At 44.7% G+C, this 14023-nt stretch overlaps 1 protein-coding gene across 2 annotated transcripts in view; it reads right to left on the bottom strand.

The window, feature by feature from the left end:
- Positions 1 to 13314, bottom strand: part of pdcd4b (programmed cell death 4b) — a 34578-nt gene extending 21264 nt beyond the window's left edge. Inside the window, exons 1-6 of one of the 2 annotated variants that reach the window (XM_056280047.1) lie at positions 13218 to 13314; positions 12536 to 12642; positions 11858 to 12172; positions 7262 to 7356; positions 6909 to 7022; positions 6480 to 6701 (exon numbers count right to left, since the gene is read on the bottom strand). In XM_056280047.1, coding sequence (XP_056136022.1) covers positions 6480 to 6701; positions 6909 to 7022; positions 7262 to 7356; positions 11858 to 12172; positions 12536 to 12578 — 789 coding nt within the window. In that variant the 5' untranslated portion in view covers positions 12579 to 12642; positions 13218 to 13314. Of the gene's footprint in view, positions 1 to 6479; positions 6702 to 6908; positions 7023 to 7261; positions 7357 to 11857; positions 12173 to 12535; positions 12643 to 13167; positions 13194 to 13217 lie in introns of those variants that run through there. The other variant, XM_056280048.1, reaches the window with a different exon arrangement.
- Positions 13315 to 14023: the final 709 nt, after the last annotated feature.

Raw genomic sequence — 14023 nt, 5'->3', positions numbered from 1 at the left:
TCAAAAGACAAAGGGACAGTTTGGACTGCATCTGGCAGTCCAAACTTGGGACTGATGTATAGGGGCTGATGGCTTGACCCGCCAATCATCAACCCCTGTACTCTAGCAGCTCCACCCAACCCCCCGCCCCCAATTCCCAGCCTGACCACACCCTTCCCCCAAATCACAGCTTCTCTCTTGATCCAAGAAAGGGATGTGAACAGGCTGTTCAGAAGACAGAACCTCCGCAAGGCAGCTGGACTTGATGCTATCTCTCCCTCGACCATTAAACACTGCACAGACCAGCTGTCTCCTGTTTTACAGACATTTTTAACACCTCCCTGGAGGACTGCAGGGTACCAGCCTGCCTTAAAACCTCCACCGTTATCACTGTCCCCAAGAAGCCAAGGATTAAAGGCCTAAATGAAGACAGACCCATCGCTCTGACCTCTGTAGTGATGTGAAGTGAAGACTTTTGAACGCCTTGTGCTGTCCCACCCAAAGTCCATCACCTATCCCCCTTCTGGATCCACTAGAGTTCGAATACATAACCAACAGGTGCACAGATGATGCCGTAAACATGGCTCTCCACTCCAACCTCCTTAACTTGGACTCTCCTGGTACCTATGACAGGATCTTGTTTGTGGACTTCAGCTCTACTTTCAACAAAATCAGCCCTGCTCTCCTTCAGCACAGACTCTTCCAGTTCCACGTGCCCCACTGCAGGTGGATCATCGATTTTCTGACCAACAGGAGTAAGCACGTGAAGACGGGGAAGCATGTCTCAGACCCTCGGTCCATCAGCAACAGTGCTCCCCAAGGCTGCAACTGAACCCCAAGATTCTTCTACCTCTAAACCAATGGCTGCACCTTCAGACACCAATATGTAATGCCTCCTCTATTCGGTCGGGGCGCCTGTTCAGGGGGGAGGAGGAACTGGGGGGAATAGCATAATCCTCCCACGTGCTATGTCCCATTGGTGAAACTCCTCACTGTCACGTGAAAAGAAGCTGCTGGTGACTCCACATGTATCGGAGGAGGCATGTGGTAGTCTGCAGCCCTCCCCGGATCGGCAAAGGGGGTGGAGCAGCGACTGGGACGGCTTGGAAGAGTGGGGTAATTGGCCGGGTACAATTGGGGAGAAAAAAGGGGGCAACTTCACACAAGCATTGAAGAGGAGTGGACAAACCTTCCACAGGCCACAATCAACAACCTGATTAACTCTATGCAAAGGAGATGTGTTGCACTGCGTGAGCTAAATGGTGGTCACACCAGATACTGAATGGTCTTCTGACACCCCCCCCCCGCATATCTGTGAAATCCATAGTTCAGTGCCTAATAAATGTCTCTTTTCAAGATAGAACTGCACATTTTAGAGTGGCCTTTTATTGTGACCAGCCTAAGGCACACCTGTGCAATAATCCTGTTGTCTAATCAGCATCTTGATATGCCACACCTGTCAAGTGGATGGATTATCTCAGCAAAGGACAAGTGCTCACTAACACAGATTTAAACAAATTTGTGAACAAAATGTGAGAGATAGTCCTTTTGTGTACACAGAAAAAATTGGAGCAAAAACAAAAGTGTTGCGTTTATATTTTTGTTCGGTGTATATCATGCACTTTATTTTATTTTATTTAAGACTGTGCTTTTCTTGTATTCTTAATCGCACCAACAAACAACTACTACTTTTGGCTGCTCCCGTTAGGGGTCGCCACAGCGGATCATCTGTTTCCATTTCTTCCTGTCTTCTGCATCTGCATCTTCCTCTGTCACACCAGCCACCTGCATGTCGCACCAACAACAACAAGTAAAATTCCTAGTGCATGTAATGCACATGGTAATAAAAGTCTTTCTGATTGCGAGTGCAATTGGCAGCGCTCCTGGGTAGGGTGGCAGCAGGGGTAATATGTACCATCGTTGCAATTTAGGACTCCTATACATGGGAGTGCCCCTAAACAGCTGTGGGTGGATCTAGGGAAATAGCATGGGCCTCTGCATGTTACGTTAACCTGCGGAAACCTGCAGCCAGCACATGAAAAGCAGCAGCTGGTTGCCTCCATGTGTACCGAGGACACAAGGCTGGTCTTCATCTTCCTAAACCATCAACATGGTCATACAATGACAGGACCACAGCAGAGAAAGGGAATCAAGACATATCAAATTGGACGAAAAAGGAGAAGAAAAAAAAGGAAATGACATCTAGTGCCTACACTGAAAGTGGGGCTCAATGGTTTGTTACAAGGAATTCAAAACGGTACGAATATTTGTGAGACAACCACTTCGTAAGGGCACTTTAGTGTACGACTATCATTTACTTAACAGCCACCACATAGTGCCTCTTCCTTGTAAGCCAGAGTGTGCAATCTACACATTGAAGAATATATGCCATTTGGGCAAGCAGTTTAAGGAGGGAAAATAATAAAAGAAAACAGTTGAAATTGTAACAATTTTAACAGCTGAATTTGATGAGAAAATGAAAACTTATAGAATGGGTTAACTTGCAAAGGTTCACCACTGTTGGACAACAAAGATCTAGATTGTGGTCTAAACCTGTATGACTTCTCTGCATAGCATCATAGAAACAAGTGCATGATTTTTTATTTTTTTTTTAAAAGGCCCCACCCGTTGGTAAAACTAAAGAACAAAGAAAGAACTTTGAAAATTATAGTGGCCTCATATGCATGTGTGTGTTTTTGGTAGTATTGTTGACCCATGATGTGGAGAACTGAAAGTACCTGCCTAACTCTTCTGATTCAGACTAAGTCAGCACTCATAAACAGCCGCTGCCCCTGAACACTGACAAGAGGTAGCACCGTTTCATCAGCCCAGTGGCCAGACAAACACCGGCATGTGAGGAAAACCAGAAGTACACAATTAGTTTGTGCGTTTTTAAGATGGTGGGGTGTGGATGAGGGGAGACACTTTAAAAGTGGGATGAAAGGGTGAAGGAAGAAATGAGCGGGGGTGAGACATAAATGACATCGTAAGAGAAAGTGAGACAGCTTGAGAGGAACAGTTAAGCCCAATTTATACTCCAAATGTCGGCTAGCAGACAGATGTCTCTCGACAAATTTGACGTCATGAGAGACACTTTTTGTGTCTCCCAGGGCTGTCGTACACACGACACATTTTCTTATGTCGCAGACTCGCGCACATTATGTCGCTTAGCTGTGATTGGATAGTTGGATTGAAGGGACGAGGTGTTCGAGCGTTGCCATGGTTTTGCTTGAGAGCGTTGTTTACATTACGCGCGCTCATTCATAAAAAGAACACTCACTACTGTTTACAACACAGCGCGTGATGCGAAACGTTTCCATAGATACCAGGAGACAGTCAGCGACATTGCGACAAGCATAAATGCAACAACTCGAGAGACACTTTTTGTCTGCCGGGAGACATTTGTCTGCTAGCCGACATTTGGAGCATAAATTAGGCTTTAGCCTTGCAAAAGTCTACAAAAGCAGGCATATCCTAATGATAAATACTAGGTGCTGGACAGAAGAACATAGGAAAAATAGAGTCTGCACACATTTAATAAAACACTCGGAACGTCACTTGGTGCTATACCATTAAATCAGGGGTGGGCAATCTTATCCAGAAAGGGCCAGTATGGGTAAAAGTTTTTGTTCCAACCAAGCAGTTACACACCTGATGCCACTAATCAACCAGTAGAGTCTTTGCTGAGGAACTTGATTAGGAGACACAGGTGTGTAACTGCTTGGTCAGAACAAAAACCTTCACCCACACCGGCCCCTTCTGGACAAGATTGCCCACCCCTGCATTAAATGTTCATGGGCGCATTATCTAGCGTGCGGACTCTATTTGTCCGTTAACTCTTGTTGGCCCCCATGCTGACCCAGCATTTTGCGGGTGCGCAGAGACAATGGCTGGAGATCTCACGTCTGTGCAGGCTGAAAGGGGGAAACGCTGAAAAAAACCCCCACATCAGCTCACCCACTCAAACTCAGTCCGACCACACTGTTCTTCCCCCTCTGGTGTGATAACCACACAGCCTGCGTGTGATGTTAACATGAGCATGTACCCCCTCCCCCCCCCCAAAAAAAAAGAAAAAAGAAAAACTTCCACACCATTTCGTTAAATGATGTACAAACTGAGACCAGGCAGGTTTCTCCAGCGCAAGAGTTGTCATGGCAACACATACTAACTGTGCAAAGATTTTAACCATACTACTCTTACCATTACTACTAATTGATTCAGTAAGTTAACCATACGGTTCTTTTTGTTATTTTCATAAGAGAAACAAAATGAACAAATTAAAATTAAGACCAGAATTAACATTGCTTTATTTTCTCATGTTTGGACAGAGCGGTACTTTTAATCATTAAGCCATGTTTGTATCATTTAGTTAACTCCGTGTGGGCTCCAGGCTGCTAGTATACATAACATACCTGAGGTGGACGGGGCAACGAGAGATTAACTATGAGTTAGGCCAGCGTTTCCCGACCCAGTCCTCAAGGAACCCCTATCCTGCAGATTTTCATTGTAACCCTGCATAGGTAGCCCTGCTTGTACTTACTCAACCAATCATCTCACAGCACTTAATTATGCAAGGTGTGCAACAGCTGACATAATTCATTGCAGATTGGTTGAATAACTACAAACAGGTACCTATTCAGGGTTGCAAAGAAAATCTGCAGGATAGGTGTTCCTTGAGGACTGGGTTGGGAAACACTTGAGTTAGGCAGTCAAAAACTGCTCGTGTTTCCGCCCTTACATGCAAAAGACTTGTTGCACTTGTGGCAACAAGCATTGCCAGCCTGGACTGTAGTGAAGTATGACCAGACCTGACCGTTTAGTTCTCTCCGCCAACGTCACTACGAGCAGGCTTTGTACGTGTGTGTGTGTGTGTGTGTGTGTGTGTGTGTGTGTGTGTGTGTGTGTGTGTGTGTGTGTGTGTGTGTGTGTGTGTGTGTGTGTGTGTATGTGAAGCAGAGAGAGCTGGCACCGCCCCTCGGTTCACACATATGACAGGCTCAGAGACAGAGATCTCTCTTCTGAATTGGGAACAGCGAAAATGCGTCACAGACAAATGTGTTAATCTTTTTGCAACTTAGAAACGGAGTTGGTGAGATAAAAGGTGAAAGATAAGTAGCTTAAATAAATAGGAAATTTATTTTCTTAATTTCTCCAGCACTGATGGCAGAAGTGTTAACGTCAGAGTTCATCAATACCACGGTCTTTAATGATTTAGCACTGGTGCCATTTAGTACTGGCTTTCGGCTGAAATTCTTTCCACAGATTTAACTCCTTCCCTCCCCAAGTTCTTATATTTTTCCATTTCCAGGATCAAGAGAATAGTGTCAGGGTCATAAAGACAAGCAAATATTAAAATATGCAAATGTAGAGAATTCAGGGGCAGCCAGGAAGCGAACCCAGGTAGCCCGGACCACGGGCGACTGCACTAACCAGTCAATTAAAGGGTCCAACCCGTTAGCCAAAGGCTAGCGAGTCTAGTCATTTGTGGTCGCTACACTACCCCCCTCTTTTTTCTTTTTTTTTCACATAATGACAGACGGAGTACCCCCCTTCATTTCACTGCATGTTTTACTTTGTATTTCTGTGCATGTGACAAATAAAGTAATTGATCTTGAACTTGATCTGGATCTTCCTTTGGGAAGCACGTTCCCGCACTTCAGCATATCAGCTCCCTCACACCTCTGGGCGCACGAGCTTCCGATGGCCTCACAGTCTCACCATCCCACCTCTAACACAAATGTAGAGAATTCAGGGGCAGCCAGGAAGCGAACCCAGGTTGCCCGGACCACGGGCGGCTGTGCTAACCAGTCAACTAAAGGTCTGACCCATTAGCCAAGGGCTAGCGAGTCTAGTCATTCGTGGTCATTACACTACGGTAGAGGCTAGTTCCCATTGATGCAGAGAACAGTCAACTGAGCATGCGCAAGTACTCGTTGCCTCCGTTGTTTGGGTAGGTTAAGGTTAGGGTTAAAGTTAGCTAATCAGACGCAGAGTAGGGGTGGGTCTTCCTAGAATCCTAGCGCCTGGATGCTACGCGGGGCGTGTGGAGGCATGGTAGAGGCATTTTGCGCCTGCTCAGTTGACCGTTTTCTACTCCATTTCCGTTCTCTGCATCGATGGGAACTAGCCTCTACCATTACACTACCCCTGTCCTTCGGGAAGCACGTCCTTGCACTTCAGCATATCAGCTCCCTCATGGCTCTGGGTGCACGTGCTTCCGACGGCCTCACGGTCTCACCATCCCACTTCTAACACCAATGTAGCGAATTCAGGGGGAAGCTGGGAATCCACCGCAGCCAGGAATCGAACCTGGGTAGCCCAGACCACAGGCGACCGTGCTAACCAGTCAACTAAAGGGTCTGACTTGTTAGCCAAGGGCTAGCGAGTCTAGTCATCCATGGTCGTTACACTACCCCCGTCCTTCGGGAAGCGCAAAGACAGTAAGCAATAAATACACACAAAGAACACTCCACTGAATGCATAGAAACACATGGACCTACCTGTGAAGCTCCAGGGGTGTCCAGCACCAGATCTGGGAGCTCTTGGAGCAGTTTGTCAAAGGAACTCTCCACATCGCATCGGGTCAAGACAGGCCCACAAAGGTCTGCCAGCAGCCTGGAAGTGAGCTCTCTGTGGCTGGCTTTAGCCTCCAGGGCCAATGAAATAGCCAGGGTGGGGACCCCACTTCGCATGGGTCCCAGGTTCAGATCCCCTAGCAGCTCCTGGAGCAGATCAGAAATAAAGGCTTATAATCATATCTCTTGCTCTCTCTAGATAAAATAGCTGAGTTTTTTTGTTTTTTACTTAATCAGACCTCAATGCAAGCCTTGTTCTACCTGAACCAGTGACTTTGTTAATGTCACTTTTTTTTTGACACTTTGTAACTTTTGTTTGGAACAGCAAAATATGGATGTACTCAGGACTCTCACCGCTACTTCATTTGTGTCGCCATGCTCAAAGTACTCCTGCACAATGGGGGTAACAGTCTTCTCAAAGTCTCCCTCATCCAGTGGGGGGACCACAGTTTCATATACGCAGTTTTCCTGTTGATGTCAGAACACAGGAAATAAAATGTTAACACGGTTTGGATCTTGTGCCAAGTTTAAAGTCAATAACTTGAAACTTGTGAAAAACTTGACCAAGCTTTGTAACCTTTATTTGCATAGTAAATGAAGTGTGTGTGAGCTTTGCAATACAATTTTTTTACTTCATCAGAATCATGGCACTGGATTGTGGGAGTGCACAGTACACAGATTCAGACTAGCCACAGTGTAGATGGTACCTGTGCTTCATCATAGTTTGGATCCTTCACATCTACCTCCTCTGGCTCATACACTTCACCAGACCGGCCCCACACACCTTTGCCTCCAGCCCCACCTACAATCAAAGGTCAGTGAAAATGCCATATCCAATTGCACTAAACACCTGATAACGTCGCAATCTAACACATCAAAGCAATGAGGCAAAATCCAACATGGAATTAGTGGTGTGGTTTGCAAAACGTGCAGTGGCCCATATGGATTGGTTACTCAAGTACAACGCATAAAAAAACGACCACTGCTGAACAGGAGGTCAGCTATAGCTTTGAGAACATGTGGATTTCCTTTGACAGGATGTCTCCAGTACACTTAAATATGAACTCTGAAAAACAGCTTACACACACACACACACACACACACACACACACACACACACACACACACACGTATTTGGGTTGAGGAAGGGTAGACACAATGATGTAATAAAAAGCCAGGGAGACACATAAACAGCAAGATGACGCTATCGCTTGTTTGCAGTCACGTGATTCTGATGACGGCGAGATTCAGATGGAGGGCAGGAGGTGAAAAGCAGAATGGACGAGATGGAGCTAGTTTAGCCCGAACTGTGCTAGTTTAGACGATATTATGAGAGAAAGGTATAAACAGAAAGTAAGATATGTTGGACATGATCCTTCTGTTATGCAGAGTGATTTTTTTGGCGAAGACACTGCACACGCGCGCGTTATCCGACTCCGCTCCTACCGACCGCAGACAACGGTTCACAAGCCATTTTGTCCAGCGTTTTTGGTCAATTTCTTGTATTTTTTTTTTTGCCCCTTCATGAACAACAACTTTTGGTACTCAATAAAAACTTGTGGTTTCTGAGTTAATGATGCCAAACATGGGCATTTCAAAAGTTTGTGATAGTGCTTCCTATGTAGAAAATCACTTCCTGCCCTCCATCTGTAGTTCATGATGTCATATGCAAACAACTTATTGTTAAACAGTGCAGAGGTTAAAGGTTAGGGGTGGATTTTTTTTAAAAACATGCTTATAGCCTTTAGCTGATGCCCTAATGCAGAGCAATATTACAACAAGAAGTGGGTTCAGTAGCATTGTATAGGCCTCATGAAGCATAACTTCCCAATTTCAGACTACTTGCCAAATTTGATGAAAAATGCATCTTTTATTCTTTTTTTCTTTATTCGTTTTGTTTATTTCGAACATGCTAAAATAACAAAATAAAATACACAGGCAGGAATACAAGAACAAATGGAAATAATAATGAACATATTTTGCAAACTCTCTGTAACAACACAAGTAATAACTAGACCATGTTGGAAAAGGGCGAAGGATGAAGTAAAGAACTTTTCTGGTCCTACCCCTTTCTTATACTTTATCAATCAAATCAAACCAAAACAAAACTTTCAAGACAAAACAAAAGTGGAAAAAAAGAAAAGAAATGCCAATGCATAGAGCTCAAAATAAACAAAACAGTACAAGTCAAACAAGGCACCTTACACGTCATGTATCATGTCATGTTATTCCAGTCCCCCTCTTTGTTCATCCATCCTATATCTATTCAATATGTTGTTTTTAAAGGGTTCTTTAAGAGTTGTTTATCTACACCAATATGAAGACAAGCTCCTTCCCTTTGGTTTCAAAAGGCTGGTATAAACATTTGACAATCCATTTAACGCAAAAATATCAGCTGCTAATAACCATATAAATACAACCACTGAAATAATCTTTCTACACATAGTTAAAACTACAACCCCTAAGATTTTGCATTATTTATCCACTTGAAATGAGACGAGATGTGGCGTTTCCACTGGACAATCAATCAATATCACAGTGGAACAGGTTTCCAACATGGTTGGATGTAGGAGCCAGAGAGAAAACAGATCTATTGCAAATGATTTTCTCAGATGCAGAGTACAATAAGGTATAGCAGCCATTGTGGTTTGTGTGCTGTCAGCTCAGCAGTGAGTAGTCCGCACCCTTGTAAAAACGTGAGAGCTAATGCAGACAGTCTAAACTTTATCACACTACATCACACTGTTCAACAGTTATATTGATAATGTCTGACAGAAGTACCGCTACATTGGCATCACATTTCAATCTTTTTTCCCTGCTGGAATTGTTTTCACCACGTGCACGTTTGCCACTGCACCACTGCAGGAAACCCGACCAAAACCTTACAACAATGGCATACAGTATCTACAACCACAGTAAAGATGCCAGTTGGCATTATGCAACCTGACTCCATGATCCATATGGATAAAATAATGATTCTACTACTACTACTACTTTCGGCTGCTCCCGTAAGGGGTCGCCACCGCGGATCATCCGTTTCCATTTCTTCCTGTCTTCTGCTTCTTCCTCTGTTACACCAGCCACCTGCATGTCTTCCCTCACCACAGCCATAAACCTCCTCTTTGGCCTTCCTCTTTTCCTGTTCCCTCTCTTGCTTTGTCTCCAAACCGTCCAACCTGAGCGGTCCCTCTAATATATTCGTTCCTAATCCTGTCCTTCTTCGTCACTCCCAGTGAAAATCTTAGCATCTTCAACTCTGCCACCTCCAGCTCCGCCTCCTGTCTTTTCGTCAGTGCCACTGTCTCCAAACCATATAACATAGCTGGTCTCACAACCATCTTGTAAACTTTCCCTTTAACTCTTGCTGGTACCCTTCTGTCGCAAATCACTCCTGACACTCTTCTCCACCCACTCCACCCGGCCTGCACTCTCTCCTGCACTCCCCGTTACTTTGGACAGTTGACCCCAAATATTTAAACTCATATGTCTTCGTCACCTCCACTCCTTGCATCCTGACCATTCCACTGTCCTCCGTCTTATTCACGCATAGGTACTCCATCTTGCTCCTACTGACTTTCATTCCTCTTCTCTCCAGTGCATACCTCCACCTCTCCAGGCTCTCCTCAACCTGCACCCTACTCTCGCTACAGAGCACAATGTCATCCGCGAACATCATCGTCCATGGAGACTCCTGTTTGATCTTGTCCGTCAACCTGTCCATCACCATTGCAAACAAGAAAGGGCTCAGAGCCGATCCTTGCTGTAATCCCAACTCCACCTTGAACCCATCTGTCTTTCCAACCGCACACCTCACCATTGTCACACTTCCCTCATACATATCCTGCACCACTCCTACATACTACTTCTCTGCAACTCCCGACTTCCTCACACAATACCACACCTCCTCTCTCGGCACCATGTTGTATGCTTTCTCTAAATCCACAAAGACACAAGGTAACTCCTTCTGGCCTTCTCTATACTTCTCAATCAACATTCTCAAAGCAAACATTACATCTGTGGTGCTCTTTCGTGGCATGAAACCATACTGCTGCTTGCTAATCGTCACCTCTCCTCTTAACCTAGCTTCTGTTACTTTTTCCTTGCTACAGTTCTGCACATCGCCCTTGTTCTTGAAAATCAGTACCAGTATGCTTCTTCTCCACTCCCCAGGCATCCTCTCACTTTCCAAGATTGTGTTAAATAATCTAGTTAAAAACCCCACTGCCATCTCTCCTAAACATCTCCATGCCTCCACAGGTATGTCATCAGGACCAACTGCCTTTCCACTCTCAATCCTCTTCATAGCTCCCCTCACTTCCTCCTTGCTAATCCACAGCATTTCCTGATTCACTACCCCTACATCGTCCAACCTTCTCTCTCTCTCTCTCATTTTCTTCATTCATCAGCCCCTCAAAGTACTCCTTCCACCTTCTCAGCACACTCTCCTCGCTTGTCAGCACATTTCCATCTCTATCCTTGATCACCCTAACTTGCTGCACATCCTTCGCAGCTCAGTCCCTCTGTCTAGCCAATCAGTACAAGCCCTTTTCTCCTTTCATAGTGTCTAACCTCTCATACAACTCACCATACACCTTTTCCTTTGCCACCTTTCTCTTCACGTTACACTGCATCTCCTTGTACTCCTGTCTACTTTCTTTATCTCTCTGACTATCCCACTTCTTCTTTGCCAACCTCTTCCTCTGTATAATTTGGGATAAAAAATGTGCGGATAATGATGAATTAACGGAAAAATGTCACGGACTGCAGCTTTAACTTAGCCCCCAATGCATTTGAGACTTTCAACAAAAGATTAAAAATGGATATGGGTATGTTGGCACTGATTATTAAACCTCTATTAAACCACTGTCACACTCACTTTCTCCAGCATAATCACTGCAGCAGGAGTAGGACCATGTTCAACTGAGCACAGTATTTGTAGAGGGGATGTTTTGGAAAGCAACTGTGGAAATGTGAGTAGTGTATTCTGCATTTGTGAAATTGCTTATTCTGATTACATTCCTTTTTGCAAGTAAACACACGTATGATGTCACTTTCCTACATAAAATCAGTTAGACTTGTTTTGTAAAGAATTCATTAAAATGATAAATTACTGTCCAGACAGCCATACCTAGCATTTCATTTCCCCCACATGAATAAACCTGTTCAAGAGTCTCCTTCTCAGAACAGACCCACTACCACCCTTAGGCTGCCTGGTCAGGTTGCCTGCTTGTAGAAATACAATTCTAGTTTCAAGTAAACAAGGTGCAAGTCAGTTCAATTGTAGTGTTTCTCAGTTTTAATACCTTTCTTAGGCAGGCCTCTGCCCTTGCCTAGCCGTGACTTTCTGTCCAGCAGTTTGCTCTTGGGGCTGGTGGGCGCTGATGTTCCCCTGGCCGGGTCACTGTTATCGCTGAGGGAGTCCCCTCGACCAGAGTCTCTGGAGGAGTTCTTCCTTAGCCTCCTCTTGGCTCTGGCCTTAAGACGTGCCTCGTGGATGTTGTTGCTCGAGGATGAAAGCCAGTTCCCGTTTATCTCATTGGTTATGTTCCTGGAGCTGGTCACGGCTCCTCCTGCGTTCTCGTCACCGGAAGCGAAGGAATCACTCAGGTCCTCGGGTTCTGTTGGACGTTGAGGGAGTGTAAAGAAATGTGTAATGGTGCCGAAAGCAACGAATTAACAATTCTGAAGTACCGTTTTCCCAACAGCCACCCGAGTTCTGCGAGAGTGGGACGTAAAAACTAAAGATACTGCGAAGATTTTGGAAGGCATCAATGGAATACATCCATCCTCGCAGAATAAGCAACGGAATCAAACCGTCAGCATATTAAACGACGCTGAATCTGCAGAGACCGCAAGCTATACAGGCAGTAAACCACTTCCGCATCACCCCCCCCCCATCACCCGCCCCCCACCAAAGCCGCGAGGGGGGAGAGCGGATATGGCGTCTCATCTCGAATGAGTTATTGGCGTTGAACACTCACCGACAGGGTTTGCGTTCAGCCAGGCCTCGCAATCAGTTGCCATGTTTTCCAACAGGAATCTCTTCCGTAGTACAGCTGCGCAAGAACACAAGATTTTCGTTTGACACCTGAAAGAAAAACACAAGAGACGTTATTGCACGCAGACTTACGTTAACCAGCCCGTCGCCACCCCCTCCCCCCCCCTTTCTCACTCACGCGCGCACTGTTGATAAACAATAGCTAACGTTAGCCTATCGTAGTGTCAGCCTATGGTAACGTTAGCCTATCGTAACGTTAGCCTATGGTAACGTTAGCCTATCGCGTCAGATGCGCCGCCAGAGAAAAGCTGCGTCAATATGCGAGACTCCCTGCAAGCAGGTCTACTCTGCCAGCAAAACGATAGAGAACTTTTAACAACCCCTCAGAATCAGCTTATAACGGAGCTCTGTCGTTATAACGGAGCTCTGTCGTTATAACGGAACTTTGGCGAGACGTTCCCTGCACGGCGATTTACAAGAATCGCGGCGTCAAACGCGACACAGAACAAAAACAGTTCATGTTCGCTTCGCTTAGTTTACTTTTTAGCTCAACCTGGTCGCCACACTTCACATCTTCCAAACGCTGGACGGCAAATGCAATAAGAAGCTGCTCACTTGCTACCTTGCTTGGTTTACTTCAAGTAATACAAAACATAGTCACCGACCGTGTCTATTTTCCAAGCCCCAAACTGATAAAACCGTTTATGTCTTATCTACCCAGCAACCACGCTTACGTAGCGGTGCGTTTTCTTTACGCGATTGGCGAGACCGACGCGGGTATTTAAAGCGACGGACCAATGAAAATGGAGAATGGGCTCGGCTTCTCGCGTTTTCTATAATCAGTGTTTCTCAACCGGGGGTCCGCGGACCCCTAGTGGTCCGTGGTGTAATTGCAAGGGGTCCGTGAAAATAAAGATCCTATGACATTTATAGAAATAGGATTATTTTACTCAAATGTGACTGAGACCTTTATCTACCTAAACCATAAAGGGTAACAGGACTTTTTTCTCTAATTACATCTGTTTCACAAGTGTAATTTATTGTATTTTAATAAGAGATCTCGCTCCCGTTTGCATTGTTAAAAGTTACTGCATAAGAATTCTGTTTTGTTACATATATCTGAAAGTTACTGAATACATATTCTGTTTTGTTACATATATATCTGAAAGTTACTGAATACATATTCTGTTTTGTTACATATATCTGAAAGTTACTGAATACATATTCTGTTTTGTTACATATATATCTGAAAGTTACTGAATACATATTCTGTTTTGTTACATATATCTGAAAGTTACTGCATAAGAATTCTGTTTTGTTAATTATATCTAAGTTACAACTGAAAGCTCTTATTTTTGCCCCAAAGAGTGAATAAATGCTATAATGCATTTTAAAATGCAGTTTCTACTGTTTCTATCAAATTGCAACCCCCCTCCCCCAAGATCAGGTGGAGGGGTCCTCAGGGTAGATC

The sequence above is a fragment of the Lampris incognitus genome, chromosome 5 (assembly GCF_029633865.1).
Source record: "Lampris incognitus isolate fLamInc1 chromosome 5, fLamInc1.hap2, whole genome shotgun sequence".
NCBI classification, from domain to species: Eukaryota; Metazoa; Chordata; class Actinopteri; order Lampriformes; family Lampridae; genus Lampris; species Lampris incognitus.
Note: the sequence above shows the minus strand (reverse complement) of the source record. Positions and strands in the feature narration are given on the sequence as shown.